The 23,243-nt window shown below is 41.6% G+C and overlaps 1 protein-coding gene across 4 annotated transcripts in view; it reads right to left on the minus strand.

Annotated features, from left to right (window-relative positions):
- Positions 1–3,269: 3,269 nt before the first annotated feature.
- ADNP (activity dependent neuroprotector homeobox) overlaps positions 3,270–23,243 on the minus strand; it is a 30,736-nt gene continuing 10,762 nt past the window's right edge. For 3 of the 4 annotated variants that reach the window (XM_060620134.3, XM_060620130.3, XM_060620150.3), the window contains 3 exons: positions 11,092–11,204; positions 9,198–9,290; positions 3,270–7,464 (listed from right to left, as the gene is read on the minus strand). In XM_060620134.3, coding sequence (XP_060476117.2) covers positions 4,357–7,464; positions 9,198–9,290; positions 11,092–11,199 — 3,309 coding nt within the window. In that variant the 5' untranslated portion in view covers positions 11,200–11,204 and the 3' untranslated portion in view covers positions 3,270–4,356. The remainder of the gene's footprint in view (positions 7,465–9,197; positions 9,291–11,091; positions 11,205–23,243) is intronic. The other variant, XM_078443951.2, reaches the window with a different exon arrangement.

The following is a 23,243-nucleotide window of genomic DNA, read 5'->3' on the forward strand; positions in this document are numbered from 1 at the left end:
AGGTTTTTTGTTTTGGGTGGGGGGAGGGTGCGGTGGGGAGGGGGAGCTTGGGAGTGGATGGGTATTGGGGCACTGGAGGACTCTTCTGAGGACTCAAATTATCTTGAACTCTAGTACTCTACAACTAGTCCCAGGAACATTTCAGGGATGTTCAGAAGGTACTGGAGTACTCGCAAGGTATGCTAAGCTGCGAGGAAAGGTGTAGTCATGCCCCTGGCCTGGAGGAGGAGGGCTCCTTGGAGGACAGGGCTGTGTTTGAGTCTCTCTTGGCTCCCTCTTCCCAGGGAACCTGATACCTAGACTTGTTGCTGGAAGCAGCCACTAGCAAGTTGTGCACAGCCTTTCCCATTAATCTCTAGGCTCTCACGTATGGCTGCTTCACATACACGGTCAGTACAACGTAGCTGTCACATTCCCTCTAGTCCAGGTCGCAGCCAGCACACTGCTTACAACTATATCGGAAAAGCCCTTTTACTTCTAGCCTCTTGCTTTCTCAGTGTCCAAAAGGTGAGCGATGGACTTACTAGGATATCCATTTTGCCTCACTTAGTAATAAGACATTACTAAAGGTCCAGCAAGATTCATGCAACACGGGCCAGGCGGATGCAGTTGGTTTGCACCAGATGCAAGAACATCGTATTCTGAAAACACACAGCTGCAACAACTCATTTAAATAGTAAAGATGCTGCCCTTTATTCCATCCATAGATCATCTGCCCTGGAAAGGACTATGGACCTCCTTTCTGTGTCCTCTTACTCAGAGCACTTTGAAATCATGACTGTAGGATTTTCAGGATCTGGAACTTTTCACCTCTTAAGCTGCTTTTGAATACAACTCCTACTTTATTTGCAATTCCATTTAGATTTAAATTATAGTCAATGTTAAAGTTATTTTAAGTGGAGTATGTTGATGGAAAGTAGCCAGATGATGCAAAGGATTACTAACAGTGACTATCCTTTGGTTAACTTTGGATCGATTTTTAACGTAGTAGTTGGTAGAAATTGCCTCCTTTTCCAAGCTGACACACCAAGAGTTTGTCTTTTCCCAGACCACCTCATGGTGGCCCAACTGATAACTGGTATGTTGGAATGCATGATGAAGCAAGCTCTTTTATTTCCAGTCTTCTGGGGCTCAGTAATCTTGAGCTGTTCCTCCATGACACTTTGGTGAGACATGCTTGCGGTTGGGGCCAACCCAATGAGCAACAGGGTAGGTTAGAAATAAGGGTTACAATGGGTAAAAAAGACCAACCATTGCCTAAGGGGCAAGAGGGCTGACCTGATGCTCTGTGAAAACCACAGATTTAATACATCCTACTTAATTTCATTAGTAAAGAGTGTTTTCCATCACTCAAACTGACTCTCAAGCTTTAGTGGCACAGAATCCCCTAGAGAGGATTTTGGGGGCTCCCATCTTGAGAGCTTGATGCTGGCAGTCTGGCGTCGAGGTGGGGAAGCCATCCCCGTGTATGGCACTACTCACTTGACAACAAGTTTAATGGCTTCCAGGGGTGTTTCAGAGGGGCACCCCCCCGTCTTTGACAGATCGTTTTTCAAATCTAGCAAGGACTTGGTTTTGTTCTCTGAAAAGCGTTCATCTTTACAAATGAGCGGGCACTTAGACTGGATACTGGATACACTATAGGGCAATCAAAGGTGTAGATCCTTTTCTGCTTAGCTCTTAAGAGAGGACACAAGCCCTTTTTACAAGAGACCAAAGATGGCACAAGAAAGTTTCTTGATGTACTGAAGAGAGAGAAATCATGCTGCTAGTCGGACTCTAGAACTCCTGGCCACTAGAAAACCCGAAGGGCAAAAAGTTTCCTGGAAAGAAAATCCACCAAATTGTTCAGTCCACAGAGACATTCTCTAATTAGAAGGTGCAGATTGCTGCAGCTTTTTACTTCCAGATTATTCCAAAAGCAAACAGTAGCAACAACATTCTTTTAAAATGGCTTTTATTGAGACACTTTTAGGACTTCTGCAACATTTCTAGTTGGGGATCTTCTTTATTTCCAATTCTTAGGTGGCTAAATTCTTTTCCGAATGCCAACAATGCCCACTCCCACCACCCTAGCAAGGAAGCATGCTCATCTGTCTCTGCTCAAAAGTCCAACCAGGAACATACCTCCCCCCTCCACTAGTCTATTCAAGTCTCATTAGACCTCCGAGTAGGACTCGAGTCCAGGCTAAGTCCTTCCCACCTAGTAATTTATTAGGCAGACTACTTTCAAACCAAGTGTGAGATGGCTTAAATTCAGCTGCTATTACTATCCTTAAGTAAGAGAAAACAGGCTTTATCAATGCCAGTTTTTCTGATTTGGTAATTTGTGGCATCTTAATTTGGAGACATCCTGTCCTAAATCTTACGAGCTGGGGTCTATAGAATTTATAAGCTACTTGTATAACAGACTTAAAAATAACTCCATGCCAGCCCCAAATGCCCTAAAGGTTCTAGTCTATTCTTGCACTTTCTCCTGTAGTTGAGAAGCAGGACTTAACATTTTAGAAGGAAGTCGTTCCAACTTTCTTTGGTCTTGTTAATGGTTTCGTTACACCTATCTGTTGGAAGGAGGCTTAGAAGTTATGGAAGCCAGCCACTTAACTCTTGAGACCAATGGCCCCGAGAGGTGCCTGCTGTGCTTCTGCCCTTTGTATGGACTGGAGCTTTGGATCATAGTTGTAATTACTGAAAATGTTGCCTAACACTGCCTCCTTGTAACCGTTCTTTAGTCCACGTTGCTATTGGGAATCTGTAAATACGCTAGCTCCTTCCATCTTAGTCCTCCAAGTGTGTGATCTCCAAAGCCTTTTTAATAGCAAGATGGTCAAGAGAATTACAATAAAAGCTGACAGAAGTTGCCTGTTGAGTACAATTGTTCCCATTATAAGGTGAAGACCAACATTTACTTCCTTTAGAAGAAGGCCAGGGCATTAACATTCTGCTTGCACGTTAATGCCAATCTGTTTACATCCTTTTATCACGGAGACATTTACACACACAAGCAGGCTCTGCTCCTTCAAAAAAGGGGAACCGAAAAACTCAAGGATGTTTATTTTAGCAGTTAAAAAAGGAAAAAGACGAAAACAAAACCAAAAGATTTTGTAACAGGTGCCTTGAGAGAAAGCATTCTTTTATGCCAATGGCACATTGTGGTCTTTCACAAGTTTCCTCAGTGGCCGTGGCTCGTCTCTGATGAAAGTGAGCCATGGCATCGGCTGGCACAAGACATAATGGACACAGGACTGTAATGTGTAATAAAGCAAATATTTACATTAAGCACAATACAGCAATTTATTTAGATGCTTAAAATGAATACAAAGGGAAATAAAGATCACAAAATTATACATACTACAACAGTGTGTCATATATTAGATGGTATAAATGAATACACCAGGGAGGTGTTTAACTAAAGATAAAACTAAATATCCAAAAACGCAGCACTCATTGGTTTGCTGCTTCAACACAACACACTTTCATACAGATCTAAAAGGTGTCAAAATTAGTAGCTGCAAAGTCAATTCTTGCATGTGATTTTAGCTTAAAAGATTTCAGAAAACAGATCTGAAATACCAGTTTTTGTTTCTGTCAGCTGTAATGTCAAGGATATTCAGAACAAGAAAAATTCTATAATACAAGAGAGTCCAGATATATATCTTACGTGGCTGGCCTCTGTTGCAAGATTGTACAAGGTTATGTGCAAAAACTAAGTCTGTCCAAAGGTCCATACTAGCGCAGTTTCAAGCTTTTGCTAGGTAAACTAGGTATAGCGTTTATTACACAGCAAGGGCAACACTTAAAAAAAAAAAAAAAAAAAAAAAAAATCTATGATGGGTACACAATAACAATATCATAGGCATCACTTGAATAGGTCTAAAAGACTGTACAAATATACATTTCAACTATTCAGAATGAATACATGAAAAAAAATTGATTTTCCCCAAAGTCTACTATACACACGGGACTGGCAGCTTGTCTGTTGGCCCTGCACCACCACGCGAATCAGGAGAACGCCTCCCAAGGTCATCCAACCAAACATTTTACAGAGGGAAAGAAACGTCGAGAAGGCAGAAAAGTAAACCTCTGCTTTTCCTCGCGTGCGTTCGTGAGCCACCAGCTTATTGGGTTTTCACATTTATTTACCGTGTCTGTCACAGCAAGTTCTGAAGCCCGATCAGCCGATCGTGTGTCACAGACTTGGAAACCACCACCGGGCTGCAGTGGCCACGCGTCCCCACAGCCCGATGACCCAGCGCTCAGAAGGCAGTGCCAGTGAGAGTACAGCTGTGCAGTCCTGCCGCCAGGAGAGCAGAGTTCCGGGCTGCAGCAGGTCCCCGATGCCAGAGAGCCTGGCACTTAGGCCTGCTGGCTGCTCAGTTTAACTCCGGCGAGGCTGCCGTGCATCGGCTCAGCAACCCCATCAGTCATGTTGTCAAACTGCTCCCCGTCCTCACTGTCAATTGTGCTATTCTGCCACTCAATCTGTGGGTTAGATAAGCGCTCATCATTTTCAGATGCATTCTTCCACTGTGACTGGTCCTTGGACCAAAACCCTTCGACTTTTCCATAGGAACTATTCTTCCATTTCAACTGCTCTCTGTCACCTTGCACGGTAGCCTTTTTTTTGGCAGCTGGCTTACTGCTTCTTGCATCTTCACTCTGGGAAGACTCATCAGACCAGGTTCCTGGTTTCATTTCACACGCGTTGTCCTCAAAGTCTGACACCTGCTGGGAACCAGGACCACTCTCAGACGGAGAAGCACCGTCTTTCCACTCAACAACATCATCCTGGTCAACCTCACTGTCAGAAGCATCATGCATTAGTTTGGTTGGTTCCTCAGTCAAATGAATAGTTCCGTACTTTGAACCATCCTCCTCTTTTTGGTCTAGCTTCTCCGATTCTAAAGCATCCTCAGAAAGGACCTTCGGTATGTGTTCCTCTGGGTTATCGTTAGGGAGTTTAGGCTCAACTTCAAACACAGGGTCAAAAGGGCTACCACTTCCATTGGATTCTTCTTCCAAATTTTCAAAACTGTCTGAGGAGCTGTCCTCTTCCTTCCCAAGGCTGAGCTTCTTGTCAGCAGTTTTACTAGCATTCACTCTGGAATCCTTCTCATCGTGATTCTCAAACAGCCACTCGGCATCAAAATCCATCTCGTGCTTTACTTTGTTAAGTTCTTTCATGTTGAAGCCCAGTAACACACCGGGCTTGTACTTTTCACAGTCTCGGACACATTTCTTCCTCTTGTTGCTAAAATGGGAAGCAATGTCACTCTTCCACAACCATAAACTGGCAGCCAGCTTCTCAATTTCTCTCCGGGTGGGATAGGGCTGTTTGTTGAAATACTTCGTTAGGAAGCTTTTCCTGGCTTCGTAGGAATCATCTTCGTGACCCTTGGGGTCTAAAGCTAACACAACAGGCTCCTCGGGCTTCTCCTCAAAGAAGCTGGGCGAATCGCTATCCTCATCTAACTTTCGCTTTTTCAGCAAGGGAAATTCCACTTGCTCGTAAGTGCGCTTCACGGGTGCTAGGCCTGGTGACTGATTAAGCCGAGAGGGTGCGTTTGTCTTATCCTGGCCATTCTGGGTCTTTCCGACACCCCTACAGTGAACGAGATGCAGAGTGATAGTCGAGGCGGTCATGTTGCTGGTGTACACACCCAGGCAATGGATGCACTTGTAGGTGAGCTTTTTTTCCACGGGATGAACCGTCTGAATAACTTGGTGCCTCTCTCGTAGGTGATGTGCAAGTGCGTCAGATATGGGTCCTTTTAGGATTGAAAAGCAAAGAGGGCAAAGGGTTTTCCCGACATCTTTTTTATAGGGCACTGCTGCTTGAGGTGAACTTTTAACAGGGATATCGGCCTTCTCCTGAACTTTTGGCTGTGGCTTTGGAGGGACTGGAGGGTTATTTTGGGCGTGGTAAGCAACAGATTCAGCTGGGGCATCCCTCAGGTTGTATGTGGTTACAAGGAGATGGATGTTAGTGTGGCTACCCTGCTGCAATGTCAAATCAAAACTCAAAGTAGAATCTGTTTTAGGTCCCATCTCTTCATCAACGTGAACCATCCGCATGTGTGCCGCCATCTTTTCCACATCATTGAAAGTTGAACGGCAATATGGACAAGACAGGCCATGAATTAACATGTGGTTGAGCAGGGTGTCTGTGGGCAAGTAGCGATTACAGTAGAGGCATTTGCTAGTGAAATTGTGTATTTTCATAATGTAGTTGGCTACTGCTGGGACTTTCTCCGCTTTATGTTCTTTTTCGAAGTGCACACTATAGACATTTTCAGGAAAAAGCTCGTTACAGATTGTACATATTTTCCACTTTTGAGTTGAGGAAGTATTGGCTGGGGGAGGGCCCGTGGCAGCTGCAGTAGGTTTGGAACTGGACTGACCTAATACTCTGGATGCCTGTGACTGGGAGAGGGAGGGAGACTTTAACTGGCCTGATGAGAGAGCAGAGGCATTAGCAGACTGCAGGGAGTATCTTGCTGGTGCCTGGGACCTCTGCTCCGACCCAAGCCCATAAGATCTTCCATTTCCACTCGGAAGTAGCTGCTTCACAGACTGAGACTGCTGAGGGATGGAAACTGGTGCGTTGCCACCTAGACCCAGTCTCATTGACTGACCAACGCCATAGCCCTGGCCTACAGATTTGACTCCATAGTTATTCTGCTGGAGGTGAACGTTAGACATCATGTTGACTCCTGTAGAATTTAAGTTAGGCTTTGGTATTGAGAGTCGATTTACCATCTGCTGTGATGGCAAAGACCGGACATTTCCAGAAGCAAGGGAACCAATTCTCGACTGGAGTCCCATGCCCTTCTTCTCTTGAGGTTTGGGAGCGATTAGCATCAAAGGTTTAGATCGGGGAACCACCACATTTGTGTGCCCAATCATGGCAGTGACCTGATAGCCTATGCGTTCGTGGTCTTCGATGACATGTTGTACCAAAGCTTCGTAGGACTTTGGCATGAAAAGGCATCGCTTGCAGTGAATACTGCTCTCTTCCCGGGCATTTGAACCTAAAGGGACTGCACCGTTGAGTGATTTTTCACCTGCCTTTGCTATGTAAGGTGCTGCCACATGCTGAAAATGTTCCCTGTAAATGTGCTTCCTAACTATTTCATAAAGAGGATCTCGGTAAGTGCACTTCTTACAGTAATAAACAGCTTGTTCTACACTGTCAGCCTGCTTAGGTTTAAGGCCATCATTTTTGCTTTTATCTTTGAAAGTGCTGAGGCTGCTACTTGGTGCGCTGGCGTTTGGAGCATGAAATATTTTAATGTGTGTTTCCAAAGTCTTTTTGTCTGCATTGAAGGTACAGTAGGGGCAATTAAGGAGAATCCTATTTTCAAAGTCTTCACTATGGACATTCCGGAAATGACTTTTGTAGGCAGAGAAAAATTTTGAAGAAAACGGACAAGCACTGCAGCAAAAAGGTTTTGTCCGGTAGTCCTAAAGAAAAGACAAAAACTGGAATGAGAATGCCACTTCAGATAGGCGCTAACAAGTTCTGGGTCTTCCCCCAGACATCCTCTATTTTTAATAGAGATATAATGATATTTTTAGAACTGAAACTCTGTAATGCATTAATTATTTTTCCTTCTGCAAAATGGATTTATAAAATATAAACCCAGATGGAAAAGCAGTTTGAAATCTAATAATTTTGTTTCCAGAGTATAAACAAAATACCCCGTTCCAGTTTTCCTCAATGTTTAGAAAAGATCAAAGTCCTATTTGCTGATTGGTTTTAGAAAAGCCAAAGACAAATGGCTTCAAAGATAAACATTTTACAGTTAGATACGACAAGAATAAACCCTGTGAAATCACTTTCACTCCCTGAATCAGTAACAGGGCCCAGAGTGCTGTGTGCAATTAGGCAGTAAGACATAAAGATACACCTTTTATCCTTCCCATCATGGAGAATCTTCAAAAATCTCAGAACATCTTTTCCCTCTGATCGAAGTACAGTGTAGTATTCAGATTTCATTGCTGATCAAAAAGCTACTGATTTGAAGAGTCTGCTTTCTTCTAGAAGCCATGCTCTCTTCTCAAGCAAGAGCAGCTTCAAAAGAAGTAATGAAGTGACAGCTGCTTTGACTCAAATTAAGAAGTTAAATAAAAATTTCCTATAGACTATGAGCAACGCATGGTGTTAAAAAGCCAACGAGTATTGCAGAATATACTGACTTCAAAGAGCAACTTCCAGAATTATGCTCATTAGCACCTGTGCAGTTTGTCCTTTGAAGACCGGTGAAACACCAGCTGGGCAAGAGACCACCTTTCCTCCGTAGAAACTTACTTTGTTTCAGATGCTGGTGTGCGGCAATATTAAATACTCCCCTTTTCCTTAAAGCTCAACCCTTATTTAGTGTTAGAATACGAAGCTCTGGGATTCATAAAACCGAATTAAGTGACATGTCCCACTGGAAAGCTTTTACACTCTAAGACTTCTGGTTAATACCTTTTAGAAGAAAACAACCAAGTAACTATACTATCAGATTTCTGACACAGAGTTGAAAAGTAGTAATTCCCTAAGTATATTCCGATGGACAAACAGATCAATAATTAGAGTTACAATCGCTACTGAAATAGGTTAATGGTAAAGTCCGCAGTGACAATCACTTCTCCCTGTGGGACAGGAACTACCACCTACACCACTCTCTCTGTCACATCTTCACCTGTTGACACTTGCTGGTGCCTTGAACTACCTAATAGTGTTTTTAATTCCAATCTGTAAAAATTTAAGCTACACCTGTCACTGCCATCCTGACAAAGCCACCCTGCTCCACAGCGGTCGGATGATACCAACCTAGAAAAAAATACCCTCTCCAAAAAAATAAGAATTGTGACAGACACAAAAATAATGATGGATGACCTAGATGAACAGAATGTTGGAGGGAACATTTTAGAAACAGAAACAAAAGAGCCAAAGTACTTCTGTGAGGGAATGTTGATGCACACTGGGCCTCAGAACCTTTAAGTAACAAAATTTCCTCTTCTCACACTTGAAGTTTCCGTCCAATGACAAAAAAGACAAATTCTTCCCAGTTTTCCCTGCCACTTAGGAAATGGACATTTTCCACACCAGGTTGCTGCCTACGAAACAATGCATCATCATGAAAAAGCCTAGAGCTGACAAGGGGGTGTACCAAGGATGCTGTCGTTAAGTCCCCTCGGCCACTTACCTGATTTTTTGTGAGTGAAGGGTCCCATAGTCCTACATCCTCCCATGTAGTGTTTTTCAAATAAAAGTCATTAGGTTCAAACTGTTTAAAATCCTAGAAAACAGTGAAAGAAGTTTACAAAAACATCATGATACCAACTCTGGCCCAACCTGACTCCAATCCCATCTCTTAGCTAGAGCTGGGGAGACACACAGAAAAACCAACCCCACCAAGAACTAAAAGTGAGGAACGATCAGGCTATTAGGAAATAGAAAAGGCACATGGAAGTTGCATTCAACATCTTCTAACAACCAAACATTCCCCTAAATGGTCAGCCAGGTTTCCAAGGAAACCAACTGAAGTTCTAATTAAGTAAAAAATTCAGCCACATATTAATACCAAAGCCCCTTTCATTAGAGTATTGTAACTCATCAATTGTAGTATTAAAATGGAATATAAACTAGCAATGTTTGCTTAAGGCACCATGGATGTGATACTCTGTTTCTGCAGGAAAAAAAAAGGGGGGGGAGGGGTTGGGGGGTGGGTAGAAATGGACTGGGAGGAAAACTCACGATTTCTGAACCCACAAAAGGAAGAAAGAAAGCTATTTGAAGAAAGTAAGCAGTATTGTGTTAAATTTATACTCTCCTATAAAAATTTAATGGCCCATTTTCCCCCCAGGCCAGGAAGATAGCAAAGTCTTAGGAGAAAATTCCTCTTGGCTCCTAAAAGGTTCACAGTTCCCTGTGGAAAAATCAAGTATGTATAAATTCCAGAGGATGTAATGGGCGTAGTAACAGGAGGAACACATCAAATGCAGGATAGGAAAGGTATCTTCACATTTGCATTTATTCTTATGCAGATTACCCAACTGAGTGCAAAGTGGAAGCGGATGGACTGTTTCATTGGGCAGATCTACCTGAATTTGTGGGGTTGGAGAGGCAGTGAACTTCCACGCTTGGGGACAACGTAACTAGAGAAGCCCACTTTTGAGAAGCTTCAGTCTTCATCGTACACCCCTAGAGTATTACTCATGGGAATCCGGAAAAGAAAACCCGTTGTAGGAAGGAAATCACTTTTTAACTTTCAATTCCATCCAAACGTTTACTGAGTGCCTATTATGTACCCAGCACTGCGCTTGGTGCTGGCTATACGTGGATGGGCAAGGTAGTTCTGGTCCCTGGCCAGCTGGAACTTAAAGGCTAGAGGGGAAAACGGCTTTAAATATTTCAACCAGAGGCTTTGACCAACTAACCAGCAAGATCTGGAGCAAGGAGATCTGGAAAAGGAGGAGACCAGCACACTGGCTATCCCACAGGGCTGTTAAAAGCTCGTAGAATAAACAGGTTAGAAAAACAGTTTGCAAAAGTCCAAACTGTTACACAAGGGGAAGATAATCGTCTATGATGGGTCAAAAGGGCCAACGACTGCTCAAATCCTAAGGAAAGAGACAACAAGCACCCAAACCACCACGCCTCAACAATCAGAAGGTCAACCAGAACACTCAGGCATATCAGAATGAGAACAGGCTCTGGAGTCCCGCAGACAGACCCTGCCATACGCTCAGCTGTGAGGTGAACCTATTTCTTTACCGGTTCTTCATCTGAAAATTGGATGAGAATTCCTACATTTCCCCCAGGGGTTGTTCTAAGGATCTGGATTTAGAGACCATTTTAAAGCGCCTAGTAAACTATGTCCTCAATGGTAGAACTGCTTTTGCTTCATGATGCAAAGATGAAAAAGCCCATTTTAGGGAGAAGGGAACAAGTTTAGCCAACTGAGAAAGCTCTGGGGAAGCTAATGCTGCAGTTAAAATTCAGAATCCCAGCTAAGAATTAACCATCCTGGCTGCTGACACAAAGTAATGGATCAGAAGCTGAGTCATGTTAAAATTAAAAAATGGCATGCTACTTACTTCTATGTGTTCTTTACAGTATTCCAACCCAATGTCACTAAGTATTTTTTTCACAGTTTTCCGGGCTTTTCTTAAACTGCCAAGATTGTTGACAGGAAGTTGGAACATAGTTTCTATTGGAAAAAAAAATTTAAGTCAAGTCAAAACACGTACAACTTGTAATATTTCCTAGTTCCACTGATGGCAGGACCACAAACCCTGGCCCACTGACAAAGAAGGTGAGCAGACACCCTTACCTAGTCTGTTCGGATACTTAGAGCAGGCAGGCAAAATAAGTGCTCTGTGACCTTGTCTAACAGGACATTTTACATCATAGATGGACTAGGAGTCTAATCTGGCACAATTCTAGAGCTTAACTTCATCACCACACTGGTTTTCTTAAAGTGGAGAATTAGGTTAATAATACCAACCGATTATTTTAAAATTGAGTGTGAGTGCTTTTCTCCTTGTGATGTTGAGCCTCTGAAAATAGAAAAATGTTCACCATTCCAGCATCATTGCCACATAATTTTGAGTGCCAGGGAAAAGAAGTGTTTGTTTTCTGGGAACCGTCCTGCATGCTGCTATGATATTCTTAAAGAAATCTCCTTCAGTGTTTCCATATACTATCCCAACTACAGACACTAACGGCTGTGTAGCCTGCCCCCCAGCCAGCACCACACCTGGACAAAGGCACTCACTCATGGTGATGGGGAAAGCTAGGCACTCAGCATCAGAGCAGGTGCTGTGTTACAGATTTTAGGGGATCCTTTTGAAAAAGGAAAAGCCTATATATGTGTGAAGGAACTGAAAAATTATTTAAATGACCTAACACATTAAAGCAGAAATTTAGATCCACTTCACCAAGTTCCTTAAAAAACAAAAGTTAAGAAAATAAAATTAGTTATTTGTATGGCTTTCAACATGATCATTTATATTTTCCTATAAAATATGGTAAGAACTTATCTAGTAGTCCAAATGAATATTGTAGGATATCAAAGAGTTCCAAAACCCCAAACTAGAGGCAAACCTGAAAGCCAAAGCATCAGGAATTAAAAGTTTAATACATGCAAATCTGGGTTTCTAATTAATAAAGGCAGGTACTCGCTAACATCACTACCATTTTTAGCACGACCATAATCAACTAATCCAAATGTAATACAGTATCGTGTTGCCTCATTTATCATTCGAATCCAAAAATCAATATTGTGGACTATGAAAAATGGAAGTGTGTGAAGCCTACACCAAAGCAAATAGTAACTCCTAGAATTTGGTATGTCACCAGAACTTAGAAGTTTCAAAATATTCTACATGAAGTACTGAAGTGTAATTGAGGTCAAAAAAGCAAAGCACTTCACTAAAAAAACAAAAAAAAAAAAAAATCAGCCTTCCCATGCTCAACACCAAACTCCTCTATCAGCTAAGAAGCATGAGTACGGTGCCCTCCACACTGTGCCCTCCACTAATCAGCCTAGTGGTTAACAGGGGACTCAGAAGTCACTTTGCATACAAATTAATGTGCACTCAAGACCAAATCCATTATTCCTTGTGGAAATTTTATTGCTAAATTGTTTTTAAATCATCTCTTTGAAACTTTTTAACTAGTTGCTTAATAAAACCATTCCCCAAACTAGGTCATTTGGAGAAAGCCACCTGATAGAAATGTTTCAGAAATAACAGAAAATGTAACAGGCTAATTCTGAAGAGCCCAGGCATCAAACAGATGCCCGTAAGCACCCAAGTCTGAGAAGGGACATTTTTGTTTATTCAATTCATAAACTCTGTGGGCCCAAACCCAGCAGTTCTTTCCGAACTTCCCTAGTCAGTCCTGCTTTACTTCAGAGGAGAGATGGGCCCAGAAGGCAGCCATTACTGGTCTCCCCTGCCTCCTGGATAGAAGCAGCTCAACATCTCAGCAAAACAAATGCCCAATGATCTGGAAATGTCGCCACCACCGAAGCCACCCACCTACACAGAAAACATCCAGGGGAGCTCAACTGCTGCAGAGGATAAAGGAAAACTCATTCTCCTAAGTGCCCACCCTTCACAGCAAGCAAAATTGTTTTAAGACCTCCAACTGAAGCACCTCACTGCATGGTAGGTACCCGACTTATAAACCTATAGGTCTGAAAAAGTGAGTATGCTCATAAAGGAGCTTAGCTACAAGAAACTTATAATTTATAAAACTTGGTATTTCAGCCATACAGTAAATCTCAAGTTTACTTAGGCTGAATTAAACAGATATATAGTGAACATTGCTTACCAGAAAATGTTGTACAAAAATGGTTTTTTAATGATTAGCAACTAGGAGGAGCCTAAGTTTACACTGAAAGATACAGAATACTCGGAGTTAAGATTCCTGGCATTTTTGGGGGGGGGGGGGGTGGGTGCCTGGGTGGCTCAGTTAAGCGTCTGGCTCTTGATTTGGGCTCAGGTCATGATCTCACAGGTCGTGGGGACTGAGCCCCGTGTCGGGCTCAGCACGGAGTGCAGAGCCTGCTTGGTATTCTCTCGCCCCTCCTCCCAGTCATGCTCATGCCCTCTCAAAATAAACAATAAACTTTAAAAAATGCCAGTTGTTTTTTTCTCTTTTTTTAAAATTACCTGGGGAATCCTTTCTACCCCCTTCCCCAGATGGAGGTACCCTCCATGTATCTTGCTTATGGAGATCACTTACAAGATTATGTCCATCTGGAGCGAGAATAACACATTCATTCATCGTGTTAGCACTATCAAAAACATTTACAAAGACTCTTGTTTTTTAAGTAAAACACTGCACAAAACAGGCACACAGTGTAAGAATATAAGCAAAGAAGCCTCCCTCCTACTCCTGCCCTCCAGCAATGGAGCTCTCCTCCTTCCTATAGGGGCCACCGTTATGTCAAGCTTTTCTACAAGCCAAAGGTTCCAAAAGAACATTTCCAACAAACTCTTATCTGTGAATGTTAGGATTAGTATGGATGATAAGAAAAAGAACTCAAGAGCCCTATGTTGTTGTTTTCCCCAGCCTGTTGCTGTTAGGAAACAACTTCGGGGTGCCTTGAGTGGCTCCGCTCCGTCTGTTAAGGTGGGCTTCAGCTCAGGTCACGATCTCACGGTTCGTGGGTTCAGGCCCCGCATCCGGCTCTGGGCTAACAGTTCAGAGCCTGGACCCTGCTTCAAATTCTGTATCTTCCCCTCTCTCTGCTCCTCCCCTGCCTCTCAAAAATAAACATTAAAAAAACAAAACCAAAAAACAAAACAAAAAAACTCCAACTGCCGGCTTTAGGGTTCACCCATGTTATCTATTTGATTCATACTTTAAAACTTCTATAAGAGTAACTCCTGGCCTCCTCTGCACCCCTAAAAAGCCCTTTAAATTAGAAACCTGGACAAGGGGCCCATACCTTAAGTGACTGAGGGGCAGGAACAGAGTAAATAAGAAATCAACTGGGATTAAGGGCTGTTCCCTCACTTAGCTAAAAACAAAGTGTTTACAACAATTACTCTTAGGGAGGAAGATATCTTACAATGTTAAAATTGTCTGGTGATGGGCTTTCAAAGGAATGCAGGATAGTCTTCCTCTCCAGATTTGTCCCCACGTGGCTAGTTCTTTCTCTTGAACCTCCCTGGCCGTGAGGATGGCTATTTCACCAGGTCTGCACCATTATCTCAATACCAAGGAGAGCTCCCTTCAGTCATACCATAATCCTTTCAGCTCATGGCAAAAAAAGGGGATAATATCCAGTATAATAGAATGGAACCACAGTTCACCTGTTTGTCACTTCAGAAAAGGGAGATGAACAGGACCTAGTCGTTCCCTTCAAAAATCCATCGTGTCTAAGGGACAGGACCTATAGAGCACACAGTAGGCACTCGGGCACTGGAATAAAAAAGATGGTTGTTTTTACCTGCTAACGTTCCCCCTTGGAGCCACCCCCGGTACAAATGATGTGCCATCAGGAAGGAGGCCCTTCCTCCATTAGAGCAGAGTGTGCAGGACTCAGGTACACCAATTAAGAGTATTCTAGCTCTACAGACACTGACTGGTAGAGTTACTTGGACATGTGCCCAAACAAGACTGACAGTGATGCTGAAAAGGATTCAGGACCTACTACTACATGCAGAAAGCAGAGGGAGGAAGGACACCTGTTCGACTTTTCCTAAACAAGAGCCAAGTACATGCCCATTTCTGCTTAAGCTTAGTTCATGTCCCTTGCAACCAAAAATCTCAGTAGACCACTGGGCAGTGGGACACAGAAGAGGAAGTGAGCAAGAGAAAAGATGAAGAACTTTATGCCAAGCGATTACATTTGTAAATTAAGTCTAGTAGGAAGAATAAGAGTTTGCCAGGAAGACAGTCATTCTGAAAGATGATGTGGCCCCTGGTTTCATTAAAACAAACACTGTATGAAAAGAATCACTTTCTAAATTCTAAAAGCTCAATGGCCTGTTTATTTTTTATATTGATTTATTTTTTGAGAGAGCCTGTGAGGGAGGGAGGGGCAGAGAGAGAGAGAGAGAGAGAGAGACAGAGAGAGAGAGACACTCAAGCAGGCTCTACAATGTCAGTGCAGAGCCCAACGCAGGGCTCAAACTCACGAACTGGGAGATCATGACCTGAGCCGAAGTCAAGAGCTGGATGCTTAACTGACTGGGCCACCCAGGTGCCCCTAAATGACCTATTAATAAGAGTTAACATTTCCAAGTATTTTATTAACAACTGAAAATAAGTAGCATTTGGGTAAGCATATGCCATCTGATGAACTAGACTTAAAATATCAATTTTTGAGAATGATTTAAATTCACTGCTGCTGAATGATTCAGCCACACTCCTTCCTATTGATCTTTGAGAATTATATCCACACCTACTGATTGGGGCCAACACATTAAAGTTTTAGTAATAATCCTGGCCAAACTCCTACTCATGCACTTTCTTAGAAAGCACGAGTCAGATGGCAGAAATGAAAATCTGAGCTAGAGATGAAATGAAAACACGTATTGAAGACTCACCAAATACATACTCCTTCTACCCCTCCATATACCAAAAACAAAAACACTTCTCTACTCCACATACCAAGAGAGTAAATGAGGCAGAGTGAGTGTGTCTCATGAGGACGTACCATCTATACAGGCTGAATCTGTACACAGGAAGGACAATACTACCTCACTGTGAACTTTCCTTAGGAGCAAAGAAGCCATTATCTGAGAAAAAGAATTATCCTTTAGGAAGCAAAATCTCTGCCGAAAGACTTGAATCAAGCTAGGTGTCGTACTCAGGTTCTCCTGGGTTAGGAAGACGAACAGGAATCCGACAGACGGTGCTAGTTTATCTGGCTCAAGGCAAGGTTGGCAGGACCTGATGTACCAAGAGTCAATGAGGCTGGTCTATGTATGATAAGGTCCCTCACAAAGCCATCAGATCAAGGATAGCATCCTTTAGTCTCTGTTTTTAGGGGTACAAGAAAAGCAGAAAACATAACTGTGCCCACAGAAAGTTAAATCAAAAACAAAAAACCCAACCTTAAACCTTTGACCAGGCACAGATAATCAGACAAGCCAGAAGAAAAAAAAAAAAAAAGCCCCACATCAAACTTTTCCTTCAAGTGTGGATGTAACATGGGATTTTTCAGTATTACAATTCTTCATATTTTTATGTGCATTCTTATGTTTCCCAAGTTCTTAATAAGAACATATGGTGCTAATTTAACATGCCAGAAAATACGGAAGTAAATACGACAGCATGTCCTAGTTTCCATCACCCCCAAGTATAAGTGCAACTTTCTCGTATCTGGGAACCAAAATCTAAGCACATACCCGAATGACAACTAATGCATCAGTTATGTGAGTGATTATAACTTGTAATTATCTTAAGCAAATGTTTCTAACAATGCACTGAGAGCTAGCCAGGAATGGTTACTTCTTCCTGGTAACACCTAAACATAAGCTGCTTAGTCTAAAACCAGGGTTTTCAACACCCCCGACACCCCCTTTGAAGAGGAAACCCTGGTTTCTAAACAAATCTTAACTGAATTATAAAAAAGTAGAGGGACTCAGGTTGAAATGGGAAGAGAAAAAAGGAAAAGTCTGTTCCCGAGAATCTCCTTGAAATAGTTACTTGCCTAAACTGTTTCTAAAGCAAATATATATGCCAAGGTGGCAGTTGTGAAATGTAGAATCGGGACCTGGTGGGCAATCACCCAAAGCAAGAAGTTTGATGGCTACAGCAGAATTCCAGTAGTTTACTGAAAATCTCCGCTACCTAAAATTACAGTCTGATCAGAGTATGGTTATCAGAAGCCCACAATAAGCCTAAGGATTAAAGTACAGTTTATACTTTGATGTTGTCTTTTAAACCTTTCTACATCAAGCTGTAAAGAAAAATACACATCTGGGAAAATCTTTTACTGGGGGCTGGGGGTGGGATCAAAGGCCGGAAATTATGCCATTACTAGTGAAGAAAAATGGCAGTTGTTATTTTCTAAATTAATAAAGAATTAGGAAGACATTCAAACTACTACAATATAAACAATTACATTTTTGAAAACATCCTCAGTCCAAATTAACATGTAAGAAGAAATTCAGACCCTTGATATTAAGAAAACAAAGTATTCCAATGTTCTAAGGATTCAACTATTTATATAAAGATCTTATAACCCACACTGGGGTTTAAGGGTCAGATATATTTTAAGTTTAAATCGCTAACTAAATTTTATTTTTTAGGAAGCACAGACGTTTTAAGATTTTCATGAAATCTTCATGCTACCTATGATGTACTTTTTTTTTAAAACAGCTCTTGTGACATCTCTGTGGAAACATTTAGGACCCATTAAAATAAAAACTAGGCAGAAAGAAAACATTTCCATATTTGTGCGCTCACTCTTCCTCTTACCACCTCCTCAGCAACATATTTAATACCAGTCGATATCACAGAGCATAACTGTGGTTATTGTAAAACACAGTTTCTTTTATAATCAGTTAAGTGCTTATCTTTCCTGATAATTCTGGGATCAGAAGCAGTGAACAGACACATCTTATTTGCTTTTAAGGGTGTCACTAAGTCCTACATTTAAACTAAACCAGTCGTAAAAAAGTTTGTATGTTTGTATTTTGAAAAATAAACCCTGTAAAAGCCTTTCTAGAACAACCTTCCAATGAGTGACAGTGTTGAGAGCCCAGAGCCTAACATTCAGTCTGGAAGCAATCACCCTGCTCAATCTTTTTTTTTTTAAAGCCACAGTCCTGAACAGAAGCAGCTAATCTTTCAATTTCCTATAAACTTGGGCAAAAGACCTTGCAGATGCCAGAGGCTCTTCATAGAAAGGCAGCTCTAATTATCATCTCTCTTTCTCAATCCCAAATACCAGAGAATGTAACTGATAATCCAGGAGCAGAATGCTCTTCTGGATTAGCAGATAAAACTGTGCAGCATGAGAGGTAAGAAAACAAAGTTTAGGCTCCCTTCTCCTTAATTAACAGAAATTGTGAAGTAGTGTTGAGGCCACAACAGGGGTTTATTAGGAAAGCCCAGGAGGATGAGAAAGAGAAATTACTTTGCAAATGAAGACACACTTGTACCAAAAACTAAATCTGAATAATGAATTATTTTGCTTAGGATAATCATGTTAGAACCCTGTTAATAAAGAAGCAGGCAGGAAATGTAACCAATTTCTGTTTTATTCTTATCCACTAACTGCATTGACTTTTACTATTCTCTGATAATAATAAATCCCAATGGAGTTAATCTTGTCAAATACAAAACTTCCTCCAGAAAAAGACATTTTGGATGTTCTTCAAGTCTTAACCAAATCAATGATTAAATTCCTTAAGCTTTCATACTATTTTTTTGGTAAGTAGATGGCAACATGAGTATATTTATGCAAATATAGCATCCTGTACAACATTTGGTCATAGGAACACTTTTGGCCACTGTTGACGAACCATGGGTGAATCCCTCCCACAAGCAGCCCTGCTCTAAGATCATCTCTCTGCCTGATCACCTTGAGTGAGCACAGCACAGACCCTGCCAGGAAGCTTGTCCCACGCCCGAAAGCTCTGTCCACAAGCCTAGAGCTCTCAGTCCGGGTACAGAAATCTTTAATCCTCTAGCCACAGGGCAGCCTTCCACGTTTTTCAGACCCTTTCTCCTCCCAAATATTCCCCCTTCTCCAAGTTACCCACACTCAGTTCTTTTCACTATTGCTTCTGCTATCACAGAAGCCAATCTCCAGTGGACAGGCTCCAGTCTGTCAATGTCTTTGGTGCCCTGAATAAACTTATCCCAGATATGCTAAATCAGAAGGTCAAATGGGACAACACTTCTCTAGTTCTGGATGTTACTGGGGTTTTTTTTCAAATTTTATTATTTTTTAAAAAAGTAATCTCTCTGCCCAACACGGGGCTCAAATTCATGACCCTGAGATCAAGAGTCGCATGTTCCACTCACTGGGCATGCCCTGGATATTATTTTTAAATTAATGCTCCTGAAAGGTGTTATTTGTGTTGGTGGCAGCCACCTCACATGTGACGATTAACCAAGATTTTTTTTTTTTTTAAATATGTGCTGCGTGTTTCAGTATTAGGTGGTTCAGTTGGTGAGAAAAAAAAAATCTGTACTGAGTCCACGTCTGGTTTGAAGGGAAGTAATTATCAAGTCTTTAAGTATCTTTTCAAGTGAAGGGGCAAGAGTATTCCGATTCTAAAGTGGAACACTGTGAATCACTGAAAGAGCCTCAGGGTTGCCTAATCTAAACTCTTCTCATTTTACAGATTAGCAACTGAGGTGAAGCACCTGACCCAAGGGTGATCAGTTTGTCCGTGACAGAGCAGAGCCGGGTCTCAAGGTCATCTTCAGATCTAGGATGCAGCCCTCCTCCCATTACCCATTTGGACCAAGGTCTGATGTCTGACATTGGTAATAAACAAGAGCATGTCAAATAGATACATCTCCACGCGCCAAAACTTCAAAACTCAAGACTGAAATGACCTTATACAAGCTCAACTAAACTAGCTCAAGAGGTGAAACTGGGATTAAGAATTCGCACATATATCAGGTCAGATGGCCCCGTGAGATCCAGAGAACTGAAACAAGAACTGAGTTCTGAGACCACTTGCTCTAAAGTGCTCTTACCATCACCATGAATGCCAACTCACTAAACAGTCACGCTGGAAGGACATTTAAATCGTAATAATACCTTCAAAACGAAAACCACAACCTTTGTATCCCTAAGTAAAATGACAGCTTTTCAAAAACAGACGTATCCTATGTCTCTCTTTTACCACCTTCCAATTATCAATACTCGAACCATGCTACTCCAAAAACTGCTTGGGAAAGAAGAGGCTTTGGTGATCCTTTTTCTTTTTCTGGAGAACAGGGTTAGGCAGGAGGCTGGTCTGCTTTCAACTACCTCTTAGGCTGTTTTTGGCAAATAAAGTTCCATTCATTTTTGTTACAAAAGCAACCGGGAAATAAAAACATACATCCACATGAAAACCTATACCCGAAATGTTCTCACAGTAATTATTAGCACCCAAGGAGAAACAACCCAAATCTCCATTAACTGTTAAATGGATAAATCAAATGTGGTATAGTCATACAATGAAATGACTCGGCCATAAAAAAGTACTGATCTATGCTCCAACACAGATGAAACCTGAAAACGTCGTATGAAATATAATGTAAAAGAAGTGAAAGACGTCAGCTGCCAGAGGCCACTTGTTATATGATTCCATTTACACAAAAGGTGCAGAATAGGCAAATCTACAGAGACATAAAGAGTAAAGCTGCCAAAGGCTAGAGGAGTTGGGGGGAAGGTTGAAGGTGACTGCTAATGGGGACCTGGTTCTTTTGTGGGGTGATGGCTGCACAACTCTTTGAATATACAAAAAAAAAATCATAGATTTCATGGGGCTGAATTGCATGGTGTAGGAGTTACATCTCAGTATAACTGTAACAAAAGAAAAAGGCAACTGGAGCTAATGTAACAAAATGTAGAAAAGGCACGGAACACAAATAATCATACCCAAAGGCAAGGGTAACATTGGGTATATTTATCCTTCTGGATTTTTACACACACGCAATTTTTTTTTCTTTTTTTTTTTTTAACGTTTACTTATTTTTGAGACAGAGAGAGAGCATGAACAGGGGAGGGGCAGAGAGAGAGGGAGGCACAGAATCCGAAACAGGCTCCAGGCTCTGAGCTGTGAGCACAGAGCCCAACGCAGGGCTTGAACTCACGGACCGTGAGATCATGACCTGAGCCGAAGTCAGACGCTTAACCGACTGAGCCACCCAGGCGCCCCGCAATTTTTCTTTTAAAAGGAAATGCACCTATGCATCTCAAGCATTTAGTCATGCAGCAAGAAAAGCAATGCTGGCTGAGAGTTTTTAAATTTTTATTCTAAGAACTGTGCTTTCCTTCCAACAAGGTAAATGCTAGCACAAATGGCTCTTCTTCACATAAAATGTGGTTAGCCTGAAATGAACGGAGGTATGCTTCTATTTATTTAAAAACAATTTTTTTTATACCTTAACTAACGTCTCCACCCAACATGGGGCTCCAACTTACAACCTGAGATCTAGAGTTGCATGCTCCACCAACTGAGCCAGCCAGGCACTGGAGAGATGCTTTTAAATCAATTTATATTGTGTAAAAATACACGTAACAAAATTTACCATCTTAACCATTTTTAAGTATACAGTTCAGTGGTACTAAGCAGTCATAATACCATTTGACCATCACCACCACCCATCTCCGGAACTCTTTTCGTGATGCAAAAGTGAAACTCTATACATTAGGCAATTAACTCCCCATTTCACTCCCCTCTGCACCAGGCGACCACAATTCTACTGTCTCCATGATTTTGACTGCTAAGTATTTCACGTAAGTGGAATCACAAAGTCTTTTTGTGACTGGCTTTTCCTTTTGCACAATGTCTTCCAGGTTTGTACGTGTTAATCTGTGTCCGAATTTCCTTCTTCAAAAAAAAGTTTTTTTTTTGTTTTTTGTTTTTTTAACGTTTATTCATTTTGAGAGACAGAGAGAGACCAAGCCCAAGTGAGGGAGGAGCAGAGAGACAGGGAGACACAGAATCCGAAGCAGGCTCCGGGCTCTGAGCTGTCAGCACAGAGCCCGACGCGGGGCTCGAACTCACCGCGAGATCATGACCTGAGCTGAAGTCAGACGCTCAACCGACTAAGCCACCCAGGTGCCCCCAAATGTCCTTCCTTTTAAAGGCTGAATGAAAAAAAAAAAATAAAAAAAAAAAAAAAATAAAGGCTGAATGATATTCCATGCTATGTACGTGCCACATTTTGCAGTTGATGGGACACCTGCGTTGCTTCTACCTTTTAGCTACTATGAATACTGCTGTGAACATGGGTGTACAAGTATCTTTTCACACGGTAATTCTGTCTCCACAGCGGTTCTACCACTTCCATTCCCATCAACAGTGCACAATGCTTCCAATTTCTCCCCATCTTCACCAACATCTGTTAATTTTTTATCACAGCCCTCTTAATGCGTATGAGGTAGTATTTCATCGTAGATGTGATGTGCATTTCCTTAATGACCGTGAAGGGTACTGAGCATCTTCATGTGCTTACTGGCCACTTGTATGTCTTCTTTGCAGAAAGGTTTATTCAAGTCTTTGCCCATTTAAGATATGCTTTCACATGTAAAATATACTTGGGATTTCCAAGACTTAGAATTAAAAAATGAAAAATATCTTGTAAGTACCTTTTCAAAAATATTGACATGTTGAAATGACCATACTTTGGATTTACCAGGTTAAAAACACATTACAATTAATTTCATTTTTAAATTAAATGTTAACATTAAATGAAATTAAAAGTTAAAATGTGGCTACTGGAAACACAGACGAACCTTGAAGACATTAGGCTAACTGAAATAAGCTGGTTACAAAAGGACAAATACTGTGATTCTACTCATAGGAGATACTAAATGTCACTACTGGAAAATCTGAGGCAACAATGCTGAATATGGAACCAAATAAGGTTTGGTAATAATTTTATCAGCATGGACAGTCTGGTTCGAAATCAGAGGCATTTATCATTGATGAGTCTCTGCCAAAACTGTGAATATTAAGCATCTGTTAAGATTTCTTTGCACAGAACAGATCTTCTAGAGCAGGTCCTGGATGTACAGGAACGTTGAAGGCCTTTGTAAAATTCT

This window comes from Panthera onca, chromosome A3 (genome assembly GCF_046562875.1).
Source record: "Panthera onca isolate mPanOnc1 chromosome A3, mPanOnc1 haplotype 2, whole genome shotgun sequence".
NCBI lineage: Eukaryota > Metazoa > Chordata > Mammalia > Carnivora > Felidae > Panthera > Panthera onca.